Raw genomic sequence first — 25,989 nt, 5'->3', positions numbered from 1 at the left:
ACACTTGTTATGACTATTTGTTTGTGTTTTAAATACTATGTTTGATTTGTGTGTTCTGTTTCCTTTGTCTTAGTGCCACGGTATCTATAGAGAGGGATGTGATTTGTGTGTTCTGTTTCCTTTGTCTTAGTGCCACGGTATCTATAGAGAGGGATGTGATTTGTGTGTTCTGTTTCCTTTGTCTTAGTGCCACGGTATCTATAGAGAGGGATGTGATTTGTGTGTTCTGTTTCCTTTGTCTTAGTGCCACGGTATCTATAGAGAGGGATGTGATTTGTGTGTTCTGTTTCCTTTGTCTTAGTGCCACGGTATCTATAGAGAGGGATGTGATTTGTGTGTTCTATTTCCTTTGGGTTTAGTGAGTTTTCCATTTGTCTTAGTACCACGGTATCTTAAGAGAGGGATGTGATTTGAGAGGCTATAAGAGATAATTGTTTTCCATAATTTTACACAGTGAGTAATCAGGGAGCGTGCCAGCCTGCTGGAACCGCCCCTTTCGAGCAAATGATATAAATGATGGGTTACGAACTAACAGGTATAAATGATGGGTTATGAATTAACAGGTATAAATGATGGGTTATGAATTAACAGGTATAAATGATGGGTTATAAATTAACAGGTATAAATGATGGGTTACCGTGTGGCTCAGTTGGTAGAGCATGGTGTTTGCAACGCCAGGGTTGTGGATTCGATTCTCACAGGGGACCAGTACAAAAAATTAAAATGTATGAAATGTATGCATTCACTACTGTAAGTTGCTCTGGATAAGTGTGTCTGCTAAATGACTAAAATGTAAATGTAAATGATGGGTTACGAACTAACAGGTATAAATGATGGGTTATGAACTAACAGGTATAAATGATGGGTTATGCATTAACAGGTATAAATGATGGGTTATGCATTAACAGGTATAAATGATGGGTTATGACTTAACAGGTATAAATGACGGGTTATGAACTAAGGCACAGCACACCAACATCAAAACCACTTCCCAACTGTAAAGTATGGTGGAGGGAGCATCATGGTTTGGGGCTGCTTTGCTGCCTCAGAGCCTGGACAGCTTGCTATCATCAACAGAAAAATGTATTCCCAAGTTTATCAAGACATTTTGCAGGAGAATGTTAGGCCATCTGTCCGCCAGTTGAAGCTCAAGTTGGGTGATGCAACAGGACAACGACACATAACACAGAAGTAAATTAACAACAGAATAGCTTAAACAGAATAAAATACGCCTTCTGGAGTGGCCCAGTCAGAGTCCTGACCTGATTGAGATGCTGTGGCATGACCTCGAGAGCAGTTCACACAAGACATCCCAAGAATATTGCTCAACTGAAGCAGTTTTGTAAAGAGGAATGTCCAAAATTACTCCTGACCATTGTGCAGTCTGATCTGCAACTACAGAAAACGTTTGGTTGAGGTTATTGCTGCCAAAGGAGAGTCAACCAGTTATTAAATCCAAGGGTTCACATATTTTTTCCACCCTGCACTGTGAATGTTTACACGGTACGTTCAATAAAGACATGAAAACGTATAATTGTTTGTGTGTTATTAGTTTAAGCAGACTGTGTATGTCTATTGTTGTGACCTAGATGAAGATCAGATCAAATTTTATGACCAATTTATACAATAATCCAGGTATTTCCAAAGGGTTCACATACTTTTTCTTTCCACTGTAAGTAGCTGAATATGATTATGGACTAACAGTCTAACAGTTTGAAAGGCACAACTCATGTTATTCTGGTTACACAGTGAGAGACTAGTTGAGTTTCATATTGGGGCTAAATGGCTAATGCATTAACCCATGTATACAAATATATATATATATATATATATATATATATATATATATATATATATATATATACAGTGGGGAGAACAAGTATTTGATACACTGCCGATTTTGCAGGTTTTCCTACTTACAAAGCATGTAGAGGTCTGTCATTTTTATCATAGGTACACTTCAACTGTGAGAGACGGATTCTAAAACAAAAATCCAGAAAATCACATTGTATGATTTTTAAGTAAATAATTTGCATTTTATTGCATGACATAAGTATTTGATACATCAGAAAAGCAGAACTTAATATTTGGTACAGAAACCTTTGTTTGCAATTACAGAGATCATACGTTTCCTGTAGTTCTTGACCAGGTTTGCACACACTGCAGCAGGGATTTTGGCCCACTCCTCCATACAGACCTTCTCCGATCCTTCAGGTTCCGGGGCTGTCGCTGGGCTATACGGACTTTCAGCTCCCTCCAAAGATTTTCTATTGGGTTCAGGTCTGGAGACTGGCTAGGCCACTCCAGGACCTTGAGATGCTTCTTACGGAGCCACTCCTTAGTTGCCCTGGCTGTGTTTTTCTGGTCGTTGTCATGCTGAAAGACCCAGCCACGACCCATCTTCAATGCTCTTACTGAGGGAAGGGGTTGTTGGCCAAGATCTTGCGATACATGGCCCCATCCATCCTCCCCTCAATATGGTGCAGTTGTCCTGTCCCCTTTGCAGAAAAGCATCCCCAAAGAATGATGTTTCCACCTCAATGCTTCAAGGTTGGGATGGTGTTCTTGGGGTTGTACTCATCCTTCTTCTTCCTCCAAACACGGCGAGTGGAGTTTAGACCAAAAAGCTAATTTTTTGTCTCATCAGACCACATGACCTTCTCCCATTCCTCCTCTGGATCATCCAGATGGTCATTGGCAAACTTCAGATGGTACTTCTTCCATTTTCTAATAATTGCGCCAACAGTTGTTGCCTTCTCACCAAGCTGCTTGCCTATTGTCCTGTAGCCCATCCCAGCCTTGTGCAGGTCTACAATTTTATCCCTGATGTCCTTACACAGCTCTCTGGTCTTGGCCATTTTGGAGAGGTTGGAGTCTGTTTGATTGAGTGTGTGGAGAGGTGTCTTTTATACAGGTAACGAGTTCAAACAGGTGCAGTTAATACAGGTAATAAGTGGAGAACAGGAGGGCTTCTTAAAGAAAAACTAACAGATCTGTCTATCTCCTCATTTGAATTCCATGCTGTCACAGTTACCAGCCCTTTCAAGCTTAACATCTTTATCATTTATCGCCCTCCAGGTTCCCTTGGAGAGTTCATCAATGAGCTTGACGCCTTGATAAGTTCCTTTCCTGAGGATGGCTCACCTCTCACAGTTCTGGGTGACTTTAACCTCCCCACGTCTACCTTCGACTCATTCCTCTCTGCCTCCTTCTTTCCACTCCTCTCCTCTTTCGACCTCACCCTCTCACCTTCCCCCCCTACTCACAAGGCAGGCAATACGCTTGACCTCATCTTTACTAGATGCTGTTCTTCCACTAATCTCATTGCAACTCCCCTCCAAGTCTCCGACCACTACCTTGTATCCTTTTCCCTCTCGCTCTCATCCAACACTTCTCACTCTCCCCCTACTCGGATGGTATTGCGCCGTCCCAACCTTCGCTCTCTCTCTCCCGCTACTCTCTCCTCTTCCATCCTATCATCTCTTCCCTCTGCTGAAACCTTCTCCAACCTATCTCCTGATTCTGCCTCCTCAACCCTCCTCTCCTCCCTCTCTGCATCCTTTGATTTCCTCTGTCCCCTATCCTCCAGGCCGGCTCGGTCCTCCCCTCCTGCTCCGTGGCTCGATGACTCACTGCGAGCTCACAGAACAGGGCTCCGGGCAGCCGAGCGGAAATGGAGGAAAACTCGCCTCCCTGCGGACCTGGCATCCTTTCACTCCCTCCTCTCTACATTTTCCTCTTCTGTCTCTGCTGCTAAAGCCACTTTCTACCACTCTAAACTCCAAGCATCTGCCTCTAACCCTAGGAAGCTCTTTGCTACCTTCTCCTCCCTCCTGAATCCTCCTCCCCCCACCCCCCCCCCCCCTCCTCCCTCTCTGCGGATGACTTCGTCAACCATTTTGAAAAGAAGGTTGACGACATCCGATCCTCGTTTGCTAAGTCAAACGACACTGCTGGTCCTGCTCACACTGCCCTACCCTGTGCTTTGACCTCTTTCTCCCCTCTCTCTCCAGATGAAATCTCGCGTCTTGTGACGGCCGGCCGCCCAACAACCTGCCCACTTGACCCTATCCCCTCCTCTCTTCTCCAGACCATTTCCGGAGACCTTCTCCCCTACCTCACCTCGCTCATCAACGCATCCTTGACCGCTGGCTACGTCCCTTCCGTCTTCAAGAGAGCGAGAGTTGCACCCCTTCTGAAAAAACCTACACTCGATCCCTCCGATGTCAACAACTACAGACCAGTATCCCTTCTTTCCTTTCTCTCCAAAACTCTTGAACGCGCCGTCCTTGGCCAGCTCTCTTGCTATCTCTCTCAGAATGACCTTCTTGATCCTAATCAGTCAGGTTTCAAGACTGGGCATTCAACTGAGACTGCTCTTCTCTGTGTCACGGAGGCTCTCCGCACTGCTAAAGCTAACTCTCTCTCCTCTGCTCTCATCCTTCTAGACCTATCTGCTGCCTTTGATACCGTGAACCATCAGATCCTCCTCTCCACCCTCTCCGAGCTGGGCATCTCCGGCACCGCGCACGCTTGGATTGCGTCCTACCTGACAGGTCGCTCCTACCAGGTGGCGTGGCGAGAATCTGTCTCCGCACCACGTGCTCTCACCACTGGTGTCCCCCAGGGCTCTGTTCTTGGCCCACTCCTATTCTCGCTATACACCAAGTCACTTGGCTCTGTCATATCCTCACATGGTCTCTCATATCATTGCTATGCAGATGACACACAATTAATCTTCTCCTTTCCCCCTTCTGACAACCAGGTGGCGAATCGCATCTCTGCATGTCTGGCAGACATATCAGTGTGGATGACGGATCACCACCTCAAGCTGAACCTCGGCAAGACGGAGCTGCTCTTCCTCCCGGGGAAGGACTGCCCGTTCCATGATCTCGCCATCACGGTTGACAACTCCCTTGTGTCCTCCTCCCAGAGTGCTAAGAGCCTTGGCGTGACCCTGGACAACACCCTGTCGTTCTCCACCAACATCAAGGCGGTGACCCGATCCTGTAGGTTCATGCTCTACAACATTCGCAGAGTACGATCCTGCCTCACACAGGAAGCGGCGCAGGTCCTAATCCAGGCACTTGTCATCTCCCGTCTGGATTATTGCAACTCGCTGTTGGCTGGGCTCCCTGCCTGTGCCATTAAACCCCTACAACTCATCCAGAACGCCGCAGCCCGTCTGGTGTTCAACCTTCCCAAGTTCTCTCACGTCACCCCGCTCCTCCGCTCTCTCCACTGGCTTCCAGTCGAAGCTCGCATCCTCTACAAGACCATGGTGCTTGCCTACGGAGCTGTGAGGGGAACGGCACCTCCGTACCTTCAGGCTCTGATCAGGCCCTACACCCAAACAAGGGCACTCCGTTCATCCACCTCTGGCCTGCTCGCCTCCCTACCTCTGAGGAAGCACAGTTCCCACTCAGCCCAGTCAAAACTGTTCGCTGCTCTGGCACCCCAATGGTGGAACAAGCTCCCTCACGACGCCAGGACAGCGGAGTCAATCACCACCTTCCGGAGACACCTGAAACCCCACCTCTTCAAGGAATACCTGGGATAGGATAAAGTAATGGTCAACCACAATCTACAAGTAAGTCATGCAATGAAACCTAGTGGATTGTACAATCTGTGTGCGGTAGGGAGTCACATGGAAACTCAGATTTAGATGCACTATTGTAAAGTGGTTGTTCCACTGGATATTATAGGTGAATGCACCAATTTGTAAGTCGCTCTGGATAAGAGCGTCTGCTAAATGACTAAAATGTAATGTAAATGTAGGTCTGTGAGAGCCGGAATTCTTACTGGTTGGTAGGTGATCAAATACTTATGTCATGCAATAAAATGCAAATGAATTACTTAAAAATCATGCAATGTGATTTTCTGGATTTTTGTTTTAGATTCTGTCTCTCACAGTTGAAGTGTACCTATGATAAAAATTACAGACCGCTACATGCTTTGTTAGTAGGAAAGCCTGCAAAATCGGCAGTGTATCAAATACTTGTTCCAGTGGGGGAAAAAAGTACATTGACATTTTAGTCATTTAGCAGACGCTCTTATCCAGAGCTACTTACAGTAGTGAGTGCACACATTTCATTTCATGCATTTAAAAAAAAAAAAATTGTACTGGCCCCCCGTGGGAATCGAACCCACAACCCTGGCGTTGCACACACCATGCTGGCGTTGCAAACACCATACTCTACCAACTGAGCCACAGGGAAGGCGAAGTATTTGATCCCCTGCTGATTTTGTATGTTTGCCCACTGACAAAGAAATGATCGGTCTATAATTCTAATGTTAGGTTTATTTGAACAGTGAGAGACAGAATAACAATAAAAATATCGAGAAAACGCATGTCAAAAACGTTATAAATTGATTTGCATTTTAATGAGGGAAATAAGTATTTCACCCCCTCTCAATCAGAAAGATTTCTGGCTCCCATGTGTCTTTTATACAGGTAACGAGCTGAGATTAGGAGCACACTCTTAAAGGGAGTGCTCCTAACCGCAGCTTGATACCTGTATAAAAGACACCTGTCCACAGAAGCAATCAATCAATCAGACTCCAAACTCTCCACCATGGCCAAGACCAAAGAGCTCTCCAAGAATGTCAGGGACAAGATTGTAGACCTACACAAGGCTGGAATGGGCTACAAGACCATCGCCAAGCAGCTTGGTGAGAAAGTGACAACATTTGGTGCGATTATTCGCAAATGGAAGAAACACAAAAGAACTGTCAATCTCCCTCGGCCTGGGGCTCCATGCAAGATCTCACCTCATGGAGTTGCAATGATCATGAGAATGGTGAGGAATCAGCCCAGAACTACACGGGAGGATCTTGTCAATGATCTCAAGGCAGCTGGGACCATAGTCACCAAGAAAACAATTGGTAACACACTACGCCATGAAGGACTGAAATCCTGCAGCGCCCGCAAGGTCCCCCTGCTCAAGAATACATATACATGCCTGTCTGAAGTTTGCCAATGAACATCTGAATGATTCAGAGGACAACTGGTGAAAGTGTTATGGTCAGATGAGACCAAAATGGAGCTCTTTGGCATCAACTCAACTCGCCGTGTTTGGAGTAGGAGGAATGCTGCCTATGACCCCAAGAACACCATCTCCACCGTCAAACATGGAGGTGGAAACATTATGCTTTGGGGGTGTTTTTCTGCTAAGGGGACAGGACAACTTCACCTCATCATTTGACGGGGCCATGTACTGTCAAATCTTGGGTGAGAACCTCCTTCCCTCAGCAAGGGCATTGAAAATGGGTCTGGGATGGGTATTCCAGCATGACAATGACCCAAAACACACGGCCAAGGCAACAAAGGAGTGGCTCAAGAAGAAGCACATTAAGGTCCTGGAGTGGCCTAGCCAGTCTCCAAACCTTAATCCCATAGAAAATCTGTGGAGGGAGCTAAGGTTCGAGTTGCCAAACGTCAGCCTCAAAACCTTAATGACTTGGAGAAGATCTGCAAAGAGGAGTGAGACAAAATCCCTCCTGAGATGTGTGCAAACCTGGTGGCCAACTACAAGAAACGTCTGACCTCTGTGATGGCCAACAAGGGTTTTGCCACCAAGTACTAAGTCATGTTTTGCAGAGGGATCAAATATTTATTTCCCTCATTAAAACGCAAATCATTTTATAACATTTTTGACATGCGTTTTTCTGGATTTTTTTGTTTTGTTATTCCATCTCTCACTGTTCATATAAACCTACCGTTAAAATTATAGACTGATCATTTCTTTGTAAGTGGGCAAACGTACAAAATCAGCAGGGGATCAAATACTTTTTTCCCCCACTGTATATTGTACCAGTAAAACGTTTGGACACATCTACTCATTTAAGGGTTGTTCTTTATTTTACTATTTTCTACATTTGTAGAATAATAGTGAAGACATCAAAACTATGAAATAACACATGCAATCCTGAAGTAACCAAAAAAAGTGTTAAACAAATCAAAATGTATTGTATATTCTTCAAAACCCTTTGCCTTGATGACAGGTTTTCACGCTATTGGCAATCAAATCAAGAGATAAAAACAAATAAATTAATATTACAAAGTAAATCTGCTGAACGATACATCATATAGCCTCAGAAATAGTGACACATTATTGATACTCATTCATGGGTGTAAAGGCCTGTTGATTAAGAGTTCAGAAATGTCTGCTCCTGCTTTTTTCCAGAGAGGACACATCTGGTGTTGTGTCAGGCTTCTTAGGGAAGCAAAGCTCTTCCCACAGTCCGAGCAGTGGTAAGGTATGTCTCCTGTGTGTGTTCTCTGGTGTTGTGTCAGGTTTCTTAGGGAAGTAAAGCTCTTCCCACAGTCAGAGCAGTGGTAAGGTTTGTCTCCTGTGTGTGTTTGCTTATGTTCAGTCAGATAAGTTCTACCTAAGCTTTTCCCACATTAATCACAGCTATAAGATTTCTCTCCTGTGTGTGTTCTCTGGTGTCTATTCAGGCTGTTTGAGTAAAACTCTTCCCACAATGATAACAGCTAAAAGATTTCTCTCCTGTGTGTGTTCTCTGGTGTCCTTTATTAATAAGGAGTTCTACCTGAGAAAAGCTTTTCCCACATTGATCACAGCTATAAGGTTTCTCTCCTGTGTGTGTTCTCTGGTGTGATTTCAGGCTGTTTGACTGAGTAAAACTTTTGCCACACTGATTACAGCTATAAGATTTCTCTCCTGTGTGTACTCGCTGGTGTACTACCAGCTGGCTTGATGTAGTAAAACTATCCGCACATACATCACAGCTATAAGGCTTCTCTCCTGTGTGTGTTCTCTGGTGTCCTTTAAGGTGTTCTATCTGAGAAAAGCTTTTCCCACATTGCTCACAGCTATATGGCTGCTCTCCTGTGTGTGTTCTCTGGTGTGATTTCAGGCTGTTTGACTGAGTAAAACTCTTGCCACACTGATCACAGCTATAAGGTTTCTCTCCTGTGTGTACTCGCTGGTGTTTTTTAAGTTCTGATGAAGATTTGAAACGTTTCCCACAGTCAGAGCAGCAGTGCGGTTTCTTTCCTGTGGGTATCTGCTGGTGTTTCTTGAGGAGTTCTGATCTGGAGAGACTCTTCTCTGCCTCGTCAGCTTCATGATGTTGTTGAGGCTCCAGAGATGATCCACAATAGTCCCATCTCTCTCCTGTGTGAAGGTCAGTCAGACAGTCAATGTAGTGAATGTTTAAATGTTTTTACAAACTTTGACAAATGTCTTCTAAGTCTTGTTTTAGTTTGATTGTGGTCCACCAGCCACTGTAACAGGCAGATGATAGAATATACCAGCCACTGTAGCGGGCAGATGATAGAATATACCAGCCACTGTAGCGGGCAGATGATAGAATATACCAGCCACTGTAGCGGGCAGATGATAGAATATACCAGCCACTGTAGCGGGCAGATGATAGAATATACCAGCCACTGTAGCGGGCAGATGATAGAATATACCAGCCACTGTAGCGGGCAGATGATAGAATATACCAGCCACTGTAGCGGGCAGATGATAGAATATACCAGCCACTGTAGCAGGCAGATGAAAGAAAATACAAGCCATTCTGATTTTTTACCAGCCCAAATATTTTTTGCCGTGAATGGTTACACCAAAAATCACAACAAGAAAACGAATGAGCAGCTTGGCAATGTTTGTAAAACAAGAAATGTATGTAAGAAGTAATGTAGTATATTGCTCCATGTAATTACATTTTTGTGACAAGAGTTTTTTAACCATTGTGTTAAAATAATTCATTTAGATACAATAGTAATGATGAACAGTTGTACAAGTGAACATCAAGAATCACCAAAGTGCCTCCATAACACAACACATCACTACACACCACACTGTCCTGCCAGATAAACTGCTGATCACTACACACCACACTGTCCTGCCAGATAAACTGCTGCCTTGTTATTATAGTTCAGGGCTCTATGCTGACATGTGTTCCTAAGTTTATATACTGAACAAAAATATAAACGCAACATGGAAAGTGTTGGTCCCATGTTTCATGCGGAATCGTCTGAGAAGGGGGTGCTGAGGAGTATTTCTGTCTGTAATAAAGCCCTTTTGTGTGGAAAACTCATTCCGTTTGGCTGGGCCTTTCGCCCCAGTGGGTGGGCCTATGACAGCGCACCTGCCCAGTCGTGAAATCCATAGATTAGGGCCTAATGAATTTATTTCAATTGACTTATATGAACTGTAACTCAGTAAAATCTTTTAAATTGTTGCATGTTGCGTTTATATTTTTTGTTGAGTATAGTTAGGAGCTGGGCAATTCCACAGTAACGGAATTACACCAGACTCTGATTTTTCATTTAAAAATGTATGCAAAACAAAAACCATTGCTGCTTTAAAACCACGTTGGTGTACATCAGTTCAACAACTGCAGGGTTTGTGCCCCGTTATTAAATATGAGTATTTACTGGTGTTAATCTGACCTTCTGTCTCCTCCTCTCCTTCCTCTTTCACTTCAAAAACTCCATCCTCTTTCTCTTCCTCCTCTGCTTTCACTGAAACGTCTTTCTCTTCTTCTTTCATTGTAACAGCCTCACCCCCTACTTCTTTTTGAACTGTAACATCCTCCTCTTCCTTCTCCTCTTTCACGACAATGTTCAGCCCCAGAGCTTCTTTCTCCGTCCAGCAGACTTCCTCTTCTTTAACAGGAGGGGAGTAGTTTAGGGAGCTCATTTTCGGGGATGTTAGCTAGCTAGCTATCATTGGCGACGAGGCTAGTGCTAACTTAACCAGCCAGCTACTATAGCTGACTAATAAAAAATAACGTAATATTACATTAAATAGGTTAACAAGTAGATACCATAGAAGTGTGTCTAATACACAGTAGGTAATATACACCGAAAGCGTATAAATAGCTTGAATCTTTCGGCTATGTTGGCTAGCAAGCTACCGAGGTGGTTGACCAGCTGTTTATGAAGAACCTTCCACTAGATTATACGTCACGCTGCAGCATCGCCTGGAAGACGCACATCGCCGTCTGCTGACTGGAGGGAAACGCAGTTGAGGATCATATTTTATTTTCAGACCAAGATTATTTGACATGGATTTAATAAAATAATACTATTGAGACATACAAAGACCTGAATGTGTTGATTGATTAGTGCGAACAAAAAATGTTTACTACAGAACATTTAAGGCACTTTCATGAAGTCAAACAACATCTAAATAAGTAGCCAGCTACTGTAGGTCTATACTGCTCCTACATGGTTTAACAATACATCATGTAGATGTATATAATGAACAGACTAGGTCTATACTGCTCCTACATGGTGTAACAATACATCATGTAGATGTATATAATGAACAGACTAGGTCTATACTGTTCCTACATGGTGTAACAATACATCATGTAGATGTATATAATGAACAGACTAGGTCTATACTGCTCCTACATGGTGTAACAATACATACTGTAGATGTATATAATGAACAGACTAGGTCTATACTGCTCCTACATGGTGTAACAATACATCATGTAGATGTATATAATGAACAGACTAGGTCTATACTGCTCCTACATGGCGTAACAATACATAATGTAGATGTATATAATGAACAGACTAGGTCTATACTGTTCCTACATGGTGTAACAATATATCATGTAGATGTATACTACCGTTAAAAAGTTTGGGGTCACTTAGAAATGCCCTTGTTTTTGAAAGAAAAGCACATTTTTTGTAAAGAGTGTGACGGCCTTCTTGTTCTTTATCAAAGCTTTTGTAAACAGTGTTTTTGCATGCAGCAATTCAACCATGAAGGCCTGATTCATGCAGTCTCTGAACAGTTGATGTTGAGATGTGTCTGTTACTTGAACTCTATGAAGCATTTATTTGGACTGCAATCTGAGGTGCAGTTAATTCTAATGAATGTATCTTCTGCAGCAGAGGTAACTCTGGGTCTTCCTTTCCGGTGGCAATCCTCATGAGAGCCACCCATATCTTGTCACAACACAATTGATTGGCTCAAACGCATTAAGAAGGAAAGAAATTCCACAAATTAACATTTAACAAGGCACACCTGTTAATTGAAATGAATTCCAGGTGACTACCTCATGAAGCTGGTTGAGAAAATGCCAAGAGTGTGCAAAGCTGTCATCAAGGCAAAGGGTGACTGCTTTGAAGAATCTCAAATATAAAATCTATTTTGATTTGATTAAACCATTTTTTCTTACTAAATGATTCCATATGTGTTATTTCATAGTTTTGATGTCTTCATTATTGTACTACAATATAGAAAATAGTAAAAAATAAAAACCCTTGAATGAGTAGGTGTGTCCAAACTTTTGACTAGTACTGCATGTAAATGTGATATTTCAGTTGTTCTTTTTGTTACATTTGAAACATTTATAAAAACCTGTTTTTGCTTTGTTATTATGGGGTATTGTGATGTCATTATGGGGTATTGTGATGTCATTATGGGGTATTGTGATGTCATTATGTAGTATTGTGTGTAGATTGATGAGGATTTTTAAAAAATGTGATCCATTTTAGAATAACGTAACAAATTGTAGAAAAGGGAAGGGGTCTGAATACTTTCCAAATGCACTGTACATATAGGGGCAGTACCTAGTGACATCACTTCCTGAAACAGGAGGTACAAATATATAACATAGGTTATCAACATTCAATGTATCAAAATATATGACCAAGCTGTAAGTGTAAACGCCAGCCCAGCCACAATCCAGAGGTTCACTGATGATCAACCTCCTCTTTCACATCTGACTCCTGATGATCATCCTCCTCCTTCACATCTGACTCCTGATGATCAACCTCCTCCTTCACATCTGAATCTTGATCAACCTCCTCCTTCACATCTGACTCCTGATGATCAACCTCCTCCTTCACATCTGACTCCTGATGATCAACCTCCTCCTTCACATCTGACTCCTGATGATCAACCTCCTCCTTCACATCTGACTCCAGTGATCAATCCAGAGCGTCTTCTTTTTGGGGGAATCCTGATGGGTTCTAATGAATATCTTAGGACTAGTGACGTCCCTGATTCCTACCCTTTAACTTTTTGTCTGAAAATAAAATAAACATTTTACTCAATTGCGTTACCCACTCCAGTCAGCAGATGTCGGTGTGGGAATTTAAGGCAATGCTGTTAGTGTGATGTATAATCTAGTGGACGCAACGCTTCTTTCAACAGCAGCAACAGTTAGTCAGCCACCTCGGTAGCTTGCTAGACAAAATAGCCGAACCAATAAAGCTCTTTAGACGCTTTCGTGTATATTAGCCACTGTGTTTTAAAACCACTTCTGTCGTCTAGTTAGTTATCAGATTTTATTCCATATTTACGGTGTTGCTGTTATTAGTCAGCTAGCGGGCTGGTTAAGTTAGCATTAGCCTAGCTAGCTAACATCTCCGACTATGCGGTCACTGAGCTACTCTCCTGCTAAAGAAGAGGACTGCTGGACAGAGGAAGAGGAGGAGGATGTTACAGTAAAAGGAGAGGAGGATGCAGTTTATGGAGTGAAAGAGGAGGAGGGGGAGATGACTGTTACATCCAAAAAGGAGGAGGAAGAAGAGGAGGAAACTGGATATCTGGGCCCGGTTTCCCAAACGCATCTTAAAGCGTCCAATGGTTCTAACGATGAACTTAGCCGTAAGATGGTTTTGAGAAACCGTTCCCTGATTAACACTAGTAAGTACTGTCTTAACACAGGCACAAACTGCAGTTGTTGAACAGATGTTTGGTGTTAAAGCAGAAATCTGCAATTGCTACATCCATATTTTGACTTTTATATTAGTTATTTATAGCAATTGATTCTTGAAGAATATAACATGCCTCATGAACTTAGTTCAACTGTTGTACCCCATCAGAAACCCAAATAAGCTTTTTTCACTCCAATGTTTAGAAACAATGTAAATCAACACTGTATAGTCTCAACATGGTTAAAACTATAATGTTGATATCATGGATGCTCAGTCCTTGCATCCATAGGTCTGTCTGTCTGTAATTACATTTCTCCAACCCCATCATCATCTTATTACCAAAACAGTGGTGGAATGACAGATTTGTTATTGTTTGAACTGCAGATTGCTGGGTTGTGTGGGTTTTTTAAACAGCAACAAAATGTCTGCCCAGAGGCTTGGTTTGGTAAACAGCTGAGGGATGGGGGAAGGAGAAAGCTATTGAAGAAATCGTAACCCAACACCTAGTGACCTCGTCAAGAAGTTCAGACATCTTGGTGTAACAGTTATAAGGTTTTGGCTTGACAGTCAGTGGACACAGGTTTGAGTTCAGCTCAGGGCTACCCCCTGAATTCCCTAAACTATGAATACAAAGACTGGCCATCCATGAGGTCATAATGATAGTTTAACCAGGTTTCTAGGCTATATAGTATATTCTAGAATTCATCCATGATGTCATAATGATAGTTTAACCAGGTTTCTAGGATATATAGTATATTCTAGAATTGATCCATGATGTCATAATGATAGTTTAACCAGGTTTGTAGGATATATAGTATATTCTAGAATTGCCAGTGTAGAATTCCTGTGGTGGCAAATTATTAGAGCTGTTGATAAGTCATTGTATAATATTCAGCCAATTTTTTTATGCCATTACGTTAAAGGTGAAACATACCTAGATTCAATTACATTCATGAATTGGTTTGAAACCTTTGTTTTAAAACCTTCTCAAAGTTGTTCCCTTGACAAATTTGCAGAAAACAGTTTGTCATAAAACACTTTATTTATTTATTTAAACGTAAACTTTATTTAACTAGGCAAGTCAGTTAAGAACAAATTCTTATTTACAATGACTGCCTACGTTATGGGCCAATTTGTTAAACACTTAATGTACAAACCCTCAGTTTCAGGCTGATGGCAAAGCTAGCCAAAGAGCATTTTTCTAGTTGAAATGTTTAAGTATAAAGCAGTTGATTTGCGACAATAACACAAACATATTAACCAGGACATTCAAGCAAGCCTTACAATTGTAATCCAAAAGTAATGTGAAATGCACTCATAAGCAACCTGGAAATGGAGGCTATTTTTTGCTGTCAGCCTATGAGAACTCCCCTGAGTTTTCCCCCACAGTGGTGAGTTAGTATATAGACACAGAGCTTAATGTGAGTTTCCTTGAGTAGCACTCCCGATCTTGCGCTGATAGTGAATATTCAGAATACATTGTGAAAAACTAAAATCTTCGCTCACCATTTTTGCTCCAAGCAGATATACTACATTTTAACTAGCGGTTTCCTCATTAGCAGGGAGGTGTTTCTGCAATGAAATTGTATGTGCATTGCCCTCGTCCTGCAATTTTAGCAAACACAGAAAGGGGCCTTTTTTGGAGACCAAAAGTCGTCTGGCACACTGCTTAGGATGTCAATAACTTGAATAACTTATTTATAGTTACCACTAATGTGAAAACAAGACTAAATATGACATGTCGCTAACTTGACTATCTTAATTGTCAAATAATTTAAACAACTTCTTAGGGATAGGGGGCAGTATTTTCACGTCCGGATTAAAAGCGTGCCCAAAGTAAACTGCCTGCTACTCAGGCCCAGAAGCTAGGATATGCATATTATTAGTAGATCTGGATAGAAAACACTCTGAAGTTTCTAAAGCTGTTTGAATAATGTCTGTGAGTATAACAGAACTGATTTTGCAGGCGAAACCCCGAGCACAATCCATCCAGGGAAATTATTTTTTGAGGTCAATCTGTTTTCCATTAGGTTTCCATGGTATGCCCTTTTTAATAGGAATATGGTTGCAGTTCCTGTGGCTTCCACTAGATATCAACAGTCTTTAGAAATTGGTTGATGTTTTTCTTTTGAGAAATGAAGAAGAGGCCCTGTTCTTTCCATGTGTCACTCCAGGTGGACTCTAGTCTTTTGGTGCGTGCGACCTGGAACGCGCTTCACTTTGTTTTCGTCCGGTATTGAATACAGTTTATCCCGTCTTAAATTGTATCTATTATTTACGTTTTACGATACCTAGATTGGGATTAGGAACGTTGTTTGAAATGTTTGGACCAAGTTTACAGGTAACTTATTAGATACTTTGTAGTCATGTTGGGCGAGTTGGAACCGGTGTATTTTCTGATTCAAACGTGCCAAATAAATGGACATTTTGGGGATATAAAGAAGGAATTTATCAAACAAAAGGACCATTTGTGATGTTTCTGGGACATTTTGGAGTGCCAACAGAAGAAGATCTTCAAAGTTAAGGCATGAATTATATTGTTATTTCTGAGTTTTGTGTCGCACCTGGCTGGTTGAAATATGATTTTCATGTGTTTGTATGCGGGGTGCTGTCCTCAGATAATTGCATGGTCTGTTTTCACCGTAAAGCCTTTTTGAAATTGAACACTGTGGCTTGGTTAACATGAAGTTAAGCTTTATTTTGATGTGTTATACATGTATATTTTGTGAATTTTTATTCTGGGTTTTTCTGTTTTCGAATTTGGCGCGCTGCAATTTCACTGGATGTTGTCAAATCAATCCCGTCACCGGGATCTGAGCGGATCACTAAGAAGTTAACAGACGTCAATTGTTGTACAACTTCATGGGTATGCTCTGGGCATCACCTTTTACCTCAAATATACAGTGGATTTCTGATGTTTTGGGTTAACCGTCTGACTTTGTTGTTCACACAGGAGAGAGACAGGACTATCGTGGATCCTCTGGGGAGCCTCAACAACACCATGATGCTGACGAGGCAGAGAAGAGTCTCTCCAGATCAGAACTCCTCAAGAAACACCAGCAGAGACCCACAGGGAAGAAATGTAACTGCTGCTCTGACTATGGGATACTTGCAAATATTCATCAGACCTTAAAATACACCCGAGAATACACACAGGAGAGAAATCTTATAGCTGTGATCAATGTGGGAAGAGTTTTACTTGGCTAAACAGCCTGGTATCACACCAGATAACACACACAGGAGAGAAATCTTATAGATGTGATCAATGTGGGAAGAGGTACTCTGATAAAAGATCTCTGATTAAACATCAGAAAATACATGAAGGAGTTTCATGATATCAAGGAAATCATGTCACAATGTAGAATGTTTTTAATATTGTGGAAGTTTTTTAATATTGTCACAATAGAATGTTTTAACATTGTAGTAGGAGTATTTTAAATAATGTCAGAATATAAAACCCTTAACGTTTGCCCCCGTTCAATGATTTTAGCCTCGGGAAAGATCCAAGCTCTGAATTGGAAGAGTTACTATTTATTTGATTTAACAAAAAGTGACTAACAAAAAAAGAGTTGTTACACTTACTGCGTTGGTGACCCACTGGAATCAAAATGCAGCACTTCAAAATGTAGCTCGCTGTTTTCTACAAGTTGTCCTCTAACCAGTGATGTACACATTATTCCCAGATTCCTTGTGGTTTTTGAGCTGTTAGTTTTAACAGGACGTGCAACCTCATCTCCCTCCTCTCGCACAATTGATTTCAACATGATATCGATGAGTGATGACAATTAAGTGTTGCGTTCCTTTGTTTAGCGACCCCTAAATTTAAATGCATCACTCCAAAATGTAGCTAACTGTCTTCTGCAGGTTTCCTCTAACCAGTGAGGTGAAAGATATCTCCCATTTCCATGTGTTTTTTTTTTTGTGTTAATTTCAACAGCATGTAGAACTAATTTCCCTCCTAATTGATATCAGTGATTTATTGCTACTTGTCAAAACAACAGCGTTTTTGGTGCTTGTGCGGTTTATAAACTGCTTGTTTTAAAAAATACAATTAATATGATTATTGTGGCAGATGTTTGTGTAAATAGTACATTTTATGTTTAGGTTTTCAATATATCACAAACGGTTTCTGCATATTTGTTATTGATTTGGACATGTTAAAACTGTGTTTTGACAGTGGGGCTATCCCACCTTGCAAAATGTAATAGAAAATAATAATATGTTTCCTCTTGAAGTCAGACATGTCTGTGGTAAGGACAACTTGGTTGCTGATTGTCTCAAGGGTGGGCAGTCAAAAAGTTTAGTGTTTTGCATTTAGCCAGTGCGTTGCCATGGATCACAATTTATTTTGACTGGACGTTTTTCGTATTGGAGATGAATTTTGTTTGACTTCTAGAGTTCTGATTCTTAGGAAGACGAGTTTTATATTGTAGAAGGTGAAGCATTGTAGTTGATTATAATGTGGAGTGGAAGTTGTTTTCTGTTGGTGGTAAGCAAACTCGTCCAACAAAAAATATAGGATATATTTGTTGTCTTAAGGGGGAAGGTGTTACAGGCTTTGGAGTTTTCCATTTATGTTTTGAGGTTGGACTTTAGCACGTCTAGCTCGTTAGCACGTAGGGGTCGTTAGCACGTCTAGCTCGTTAGCACGTAGGGCGCACTGATTGGTGTCGCCTCGTTAGTCAGTATGTGTTACACCTGTGCTGGCTTGTCCATCTCGTTAGTGGGAAGGTGTTTCACCTGAGCTGGTCCAGGTTCTATTTACGAGTGTCTGGCCCAGTGCTCCAGTTGTCTTGATAGATGTGGAGAGTCAACACCTTTAGTTGCTCCACCTTTTTGGTTTGCTTCCTGTCTTTAAGATTGGTGTGGGTTTTTATTTTGTTTGCCTCTTCTTGGGCAGATTTAGTGGGACTCATGGTGGGTGTCTTTTAGGTCCCAGTTGTTGTTACTAGTCAACTTTCAGTGGACACTGTGAGAGCAAAATTGCAACATTATGTTATAATACTTTTATAGCATCAAATGGTTGTTTTATGCAACAGAATAGAGGGTTCTGTTAAAGTTGCGACAGTTCGTTTCTGGTATCAGAACAAAATAGTCAGCACATAGTAACTTCTGATTTATCTGTACTTTAATTAATGCAAACACGTGTATGGTAAATATGTCGTTCGTATACGGTCTCTCTGTTATACCTCGCAGGGCAAACAGAGAAGAGGACGTCACATTCTATTGTTCTCTCTTTTATACTCTGACAGAGATAGTTCCCGCTCAATGCTGGCCTGTCCGAGGGAGGAGGAGCGTGGTTTAAACTTGCTCCTCCTAACGTCGGCGTGCAGGCAGGTCCCAGCGTCGTGACGCACTTCCTGTTGCCGGTTGAAGTTCTTCTTGTCTTCCTTCAACAGTTGATTTACCCGTAGTTTATATACTTCATATTGTAGCATAGCTTCCCCGGTATATTATAAAGGTTATGCATACAAATAGCCTGTTCAACCCTAACAGTTCTTAGAACTATTGTGTCTGTGTGTTCTACTGAGGATGGGCATCTGGGAGATAACACTGACAGGAGATTTACAATGTCTTTTGGGTGATAAAACCTAAAGAGACCGCATTCCAGAGCATGAGTTAATGTTTCTGTTCTATATGGTACCAGGGAGAGATGACCCCAGGGCCAGACCCTGGTCTCTACACAAAATACTGTTTCTACAGCAGATACTGTCTGCTGAGAATTATAAGTATCTTTCATACAAATCTTAACCTTGTGACCCATTCTATATATCTGTTGTTGGTCATGTAGGTTGAAAGGGGTGTATCTTGGCTATAAAAGACCTTTGTACTTTTGTCTCGGGGCTCTCTGGGGGTGATTCGTCGACCAGCCATCATTATCGTAGGGCACTCAATTGATTCGCTTTATATGTGTACGTTGTATTGACCTGCTCCCGTATAAGTGAATAAAGATTTAGTTTAAGAATAACTCTGACTTGTGTGATAAGTTTGTCTCTCCGCATTTGATATTAAAGAAAATAACCACATTTGGCGATTGGGATGTGAATCTTCACTTGGTGACCGCTCCTGATGACCTGGGTAAATGGTGCACGAGGGATCCCTCAAACTTGGGATCTCAGGGAGACCACACTTTGGGAACGGAGCAGATGGACCCACCTTTGATCTGAGAGGCAGCGAGCCGAGTGGATACCACATCTCCAACGTAGTTTAAAAAAAGAAAGAGGTGAGCGAAACACGCAATGTGGAGTTTTTAGAAAAGCCTCGTAGGCTCTGAGTGTGTATTCCTGTGTGGAGGTGTAAACAGGGCCCAGTCAGTAGGCCCTGAGTGTGTATTCCTATGTGGGGGGGGGCACCTTGGAGGTGTAAACAGGGCCGAGTCAGTGGAGGATGATCTGAGAGTCAGTCGACTCAGACACCTATCATTGGTCGGTTGCGGGCGACCTAGAGCCATCCTGACACTGAATTGATCACAGTGGGGATTGGTCTGTAGGGGTGAGGGGCCAGGGTGACTGTGGGTTCTGTGTGAAACACGGTACCTGGTGAAACTCTATTGGAAGAAGGACCTCATTCTGAAAAGTGTCTGTGTGACCCTCAGAAGTGGTGAATTCCAATGATTTTAAATGTGCTGGCCAGGTATGCCCTGGGTTTGGTCATTTAGCGTTAAATATCTAGAATCTTTGTGAACTAGATGACAACTAGAATCTGTGTGAACTAGTTTTGGCCATTTAACGTTAAACATCCGGAATCTGCAAACTGTGTTTACTAGTTATGACCATTTATGATATAGTATAAGCTAGTAAGGTGCACCTGTAATTGTTTTAAACCTGTAATTGTTTTAAACCTGTAATTGTTTTAAAAGTATTGAAAGTTGTAAATGTATGAGTTGCATTATCCTAGGAACTAACCTTGAGATAGAAATTAGAAAATACTCCTGCAGGTTAAAATATTGTTGAAAAACAACTGTTACGGATACAGGTATCCTGTGCGTGTATTTAATTTCCTTCTGCCCTATTCACAGGTGTCGCCAATCAGAAGACACCTGCTCCTTTTCTCTTACCCAATCACATCCCCTTTCCCTTGGTTTAAAAGTATCCCAATCAGTTCTCTCTTTTGTTTCTGCAACTAACTGTCCCTTTGTCCGTTATCCTGTGCGTATTGTTTTGTTATGGTGTTTGACTGTTTGTTTGTTGGTGGGAAAAGGGGGCAGTATTGAGAAATTTTGAAAAAAATATGTGCCCATTTTTAACTGCCTCCTACACCAACTCAGAAGCTAGGATATGCATATTATTAACACATTCGGATAGAAAACACTCTGAATTTTCTAAAACAGTTTGAATGGTGTCTGTAAGTATAACAAAACTCATATTGCAGGCAAAAACCTGTGAAAAATAGATTTAAAAAAACGTGAATTTTGTGACTGTACTATTTAGTGTCATTGTTTTATAGATACCATAGTGAGAAAGGATTCATTTCGCAACTCCTACGGCTTCCACTAGATGTCAACGATCTTTATAAAGTTGTTTGAAGCGTCTATGATAAACAGAGAGCAAATTAGAATGCAGGGAAGTTGACATGTCGTCACTTCATTTTTTGCGCCTGCGCATAAATCTGAGAAGAGTGAGTTTGTCATAATTGTTTATCTAGACATAGGATAGGTTGTGTGAAAATATTACTGATGTTTACTGATGTTTCACGTTAAAAATGGACCAAAAGATTAATGCTAAACAACGTTTGACATGTTTGAACGAACGTAAATAGATTATTTACTAGGTTTTTTTTAGCTTTTCGGCGTGATTTTACACCCCCCCCCACCACGTTTTGTGGGAGCATACTGAACGCTAACTACTTGGTGTTATTTGGACATAAATTATGAACTTTGTCAAAAGAAACCACATTTGTTCTGGACCTGGGATTCCTGGCAGTGCCTTCTGATGGAGATAATCAAAGGTAAGGGGATATTTACAATGTTATTATCGATATTAGATGATGCTAACTGTATAGCATAGCCTATTGTTCTTAGCATAGCACCCCATTTATTGCAAAATGTGATTTCCCAGTAAAGTTATTTTGAGATCTGGCCATTCGGTAGGAATTACGAGATGATAATATATTATTCTTTGAATGACAATATTATAATTTACCAATGTTTTCGAATAGTAATTTTGTTATGTTCACCGGAAGCATTTCAGAGAAGAAAAAAATCTGAATTTCACCGCTACTGTAGAATGCTGTTTTTGGATATAAATATGAACTTGATGGAACAAAAAATGCATGTATTGTATAACATAATGTCCTAGGAGTGTCATCTGATGGAGATTGTCAAAGGTTGTTGCATAATTTTAGCTGGTTTCTGCTTTTGGTGACGCCTGACCTTGAATTGAAACTGGATGTTTGTACTTTTGTGGCTATGTACTGTCCTAACATAATCTAACTTTATGCTTTTGCCGTAAAGCCTCTTTGAAAATCGAACAATGTGGTTAGATTAAGGAGATGTTTATCTTTTAAATGGTGTAAAATAGTTGATTGTTTGAGAAATTGAAATTATTAGATTTTTGATGTTTTGAATTTCCAGCCTTGTTAGCAATCCCGTCTCGGGGTTCATTGCTAACCTGTAGCCCCAACAGGTTAAAAGTATCCCAATCAGTTCTCTCTTTTGTTTCTGCAACTAACTGTCCCTTTGTCCGTTATCCTGTGCGTATTGTTTTGTTATGGTGTTTGACTGTTTGTTTGTTGGTGGGAAAAGGGGGTACCAAGACAAGTCGCCCATGGGCATACACTTCCCGTAGGTAAATATTGTCTAAAGCACACTAGTTAGAACTGGGCGGACCACCCACTGTATTTTATTGGTTAGTGAGCTAGCTGTTGTTGAAGCTTATTGAATACTTATGTATTTCCTTGGGTCCAGCTCAGCCCCTTTTCCCACCCCCCTTTACCGTGTGTTTAAAAATAAACCTGAAGTGTTTGATGGTAAATTTAAGTTGTCTGTGGTTTTTGTTCTCACTGTTCCTTTTCACTGTTATAATTTGCATGAGATATGTTACTGGTCTCGTTTCCATCCCCCCTAGACAGCAGGGCAAAAGGGATTCGTAACAACAACTAATTGATTAGTTATGTTTGGGAATAGCATTGTGTGACTGCGATATGAGAGTTGTGTGACTGCGATATGGGAGTTGTGTGACTGCGATATGGGAGTTGTGACTGCGTATTAATCTGAAGTTTGGATAGTAACATAGAGATCTGTAGTTCCTCACAGAGATCTGGACAGTCAAAATAGCAAATAGTAAAGTAAAGCAATGATCTTACTACACTTGCTAAATTTATTCCAAAATACATTAGAGATGGGGAAGGAATAAGAGAATATCCCTTTTCTGTATTGTCCTTCAGGAACTGTCAAAATAGCAGGATGATGTCCTCACCCCGCCTCGCCTCTCTACCTCTGCTAGTCCTTGGATTATCTTGTTGTCTATATCCATTCCATGGGCTTGATTCATTTCTGAGAAGATAATTTGCACACATATGTATGCTAATAGATTTCAGTTTGTATTGACTGCTATGTAGGTAAAATGTACACTTCAAATGCAGCTGTCCTGCAACATATCTGTACCTTCTTCTTGATACCAATTGCATTGTGTCCATGTTCTGTCCTATAAGAATTTCAAAGGAAGAGAAAATGTGTCAAAGAATAGTCTTACAAGCATTAATATATGAAAGATAAATGGCATCGACGTACAATGTAAAATAGAAGAACATATTGAAGAAAGCACTAGCCAATACAGTACTGCCATACAGTAACAGTACTGTCATACAGGCCTAATATCACATTTCAAGATATCTTTGTACACAAATTGTTCAATATTTTATCAGGCTGACTTGAAAGATTATACGCAACATTTTGCTGCGTGGCAAAACTGTGTTTGGATTCTGAAGGGCATTTATACAAAAGAGGTAGTCTAGACACTGTATTAATACCATTATGCATTTGAATCCCATCTACAGCTACCATCTAAGATATTAATTTCCCTCCACAAGGGGGCAGACATGTAACGTTTCCAAAATGGGATAGTATTGTACATGTAACGTTTCCAAAATGGGATAGTATTGTCCATGTAATGTGTCCAAAATGGGATAGTATTGTCCATGTAACGTTTCCAAAATGGGATAGTATTGTACATGTAACGTTATGCCCCCTTGTGAGTTAATAGTATTGCATGCTGTAGCAGACTATATAAAGAGGAAGACCTCCATTGGCGATTCAGTTCGTTGTAACATCTCGTCTGGACAGGTCACCGTCCTTAGTTAGTTAGTTAGTTAGTTAACGAAGCTAACGTTAGCTAGTTCATTATCCCAAAAGTGAAAACTGCTCTAGATTGGAAACTTACATTAATGAGAGTGTAAAGCCATGTTTGCTTTATGGAAACGATTTACAATATATGGGAAAGAATATAGTTGAGGAAATAATCCAAACCTAGTTGTGCCTAGTTAGGACATAACGTTAGCTAGCTAGCTAACGGTACTGTACTGTAGCTCATACAACGCCGACGGTCAAACCCGGCTTTCTAATATTTACGTTAATTAGCAATAGTAACGTTATGGAAGATATTCACAGAAATCCATCATTGTCTTCGTCATTCATCATTAGTATGTTTTATTATCTAAATTATTTCGAGACATATTCAGAGCCAAACATCAACCCAACTTAACCTTTTTAACTGTTGTCGCATCCAAAGTTGTCACCATCGTTTTCAGTTGTAATTGTGAAGTTCCCGGAAGAAGTCCAGCAACAACGGAGGTTCCTCGATGAACCCACCTTCTAACAAGTTCTTTGAAGAACCTTTTGGGGCTGTTTTTCATTGACCAAGAACCCTACGGTTCTTAGGGGATCTGAGAACAACTCCAGTTGAACCCTTCATTTTTAGAGTGTAGTCGGCTCTATTTACTCTCAGATTCAAACATGATGATTAGTATCAATGATCAAGTCAGCTGCTGCTGCTCCAATACAGTATGAGGTGAGACGGTGAACTGGTGTTGAACTGGGCAGTCAGCTGCTGCTGCTCCAATACAGTATGAGGTGAGACGGTGAACTGATGTTGAACTGGGCAGTCAGCTGCTGCTGCTCCAACACAGTATGAGGTGAGAAGGTGAACTGATGTTGAACTGGGCAGTCAGCTGCTGCTGCTCCAATACAGTATGAGGTGAGACGGTGAACTGGTGTTGAACTGGGAAGTCAGCTGCTGCTGCTCCAATACAGTATGAGGTGAGAAGGTGAACTGATGTTGAACTGGGCAGTCAGCTGCTGCTGCTCCAATACAGTATGAGGTGAGACGGTGAACTGACGTTGAATCATAATGATTAAGTTAATTAAAATGAATTAGTTGAACTGTTAAAAAATAGTATATGGCATATTAAATATATGACTATTGTTATCATAAAGAAACATCATGAAATATTGTACATCATATTAGCATCAACATACATTATTGTTTCATTCAATTTCACATAATAAGGATATTTCATATTTTCAAGTTCAGAAGTCAGAACCCATCACCTGCTATGTAAAAGAGACAGAAGAATGCACAATGTTCAATGCTATCTGGGATCCGTGGGACATCCCTACCCTAAACCCTACCTTAACCATTTTAAATGTCAACTTCAACGGGCTAGGGACGTCCCAAGGATGTATCTCTACCTGAAAATACATGATCTAAGTGATTGATAGTTGGTATTCAGCAGTCATAAAGCCTAAATTTACTTTAATGAACTACTAAAATAGTGATTTTGTCAGACAGCATAGACAGCAGCTCTATATTTTATTGACTGACTGATCCATTCATCCTTCCATCCCTCCTCAGCCTTCCTCTCCTCTGAAGACCTAGTGAGGGTGGAGCTCAGTCAGAGAGCTGTTGAGGGACTGGTAAGGAAGAACGCTTCTACAGCCAGAGAGGTGAGAGGTCACACATGGTTTAGATGGTAAATATTTATGTCCCCTTAGCGGTTCATCACGTCAGCAAAAGGGAATATGTTCCATCATCTATGTTTTTTTACATTAGTGCAAACTGTCCACTGATATTTAATTTCTCAACCCTTCTGGCTGTATGAAAGTAAATTTCCCCTCAGGCACACATATTTGTTCTTTGTTATTACCCGAGCCACTGCCTGTTCACCCGCTATCATTCAGAAGGCGAGGTCAGTACAGGTGCATCAAAGCTGGGACCGAAAGACTGAAAAATAGCTTCTATCTCAAGGCCATCAGACTGTTAAACAGGCATCATGAAATCATTGGCCATTTTAATAATGTTTACATATCTTGCATTTCTCATCTCATATGT

The 25,989-nt window shown here is 41.1% G+C and overlaps 2 protein-coding genes across 2 annotated transcripts; one reads left to right on the top strand and one right to left on the bottom strand.

Annotated features, from left to right (window-relative positions):
• The first annotated feature begins 2,964 nt into the window (after window positions 1-2,964).
• LOC145878172 (uncharacterized) lies at window positions 2,965-8,305 on the top strand. The gene is made up of 3 exons (XM_082973740.1): window positions 2,965-3,159; window positions 4,766-5,215; window positions 8,297-8,305. The coding sequence occupies exons 1-3, from the start codon at window positions 3,136-3,138 to the stop codon at window positions 8,303-8,305; spliced, it is 483 nt and encodes a 160-aa protein (XP_082829866.1). The 5' UTR covers window positions 2,965-3,135.
• LOC106561199 (uncharacterized) lies at window positions 7,840-10,915 on the bottom strand. The gene is made up of 2 exons (XM_045688085.2): window positions 10,430-10,915; window positions 7,840-9,143 (listed from the first exon to the last, which is right to left on the bottom strand). Exons 1-2 carry the CDS (start codon window positions 10,677-10,679, stop codon window positions 8,458-8,460), a joined length of 936 nt encoding a protein of 311 aa, XP_045544041.1. The 5' UTR covers window positions 10,680-10,915; the 3' UTR covers window positions 7,840-8,457.
• Window positions 10,916-25,989: the final 15,074 nt, after the last annotated feature.

The sequence above is a fragment of the Salmo salar genome, chromosome 01, assembly GCF_965601325.2.
Source record: "Salmo salar chromosome 01, fSalSal1, whole genome shotgun sequence".
Taxonomy (NCBI): domain Eukaryota; kingdom Metazoa; phylum Chordata; class Actinopteri; order Salmoniformes; family Salmonidae; genus Salmo; species Salmo salar.
The sequence above is the reverse complement of the archived record's forward strand: the minus strand, read 5'-3'. Positions and strand labels throughout refer to the sequence as shown.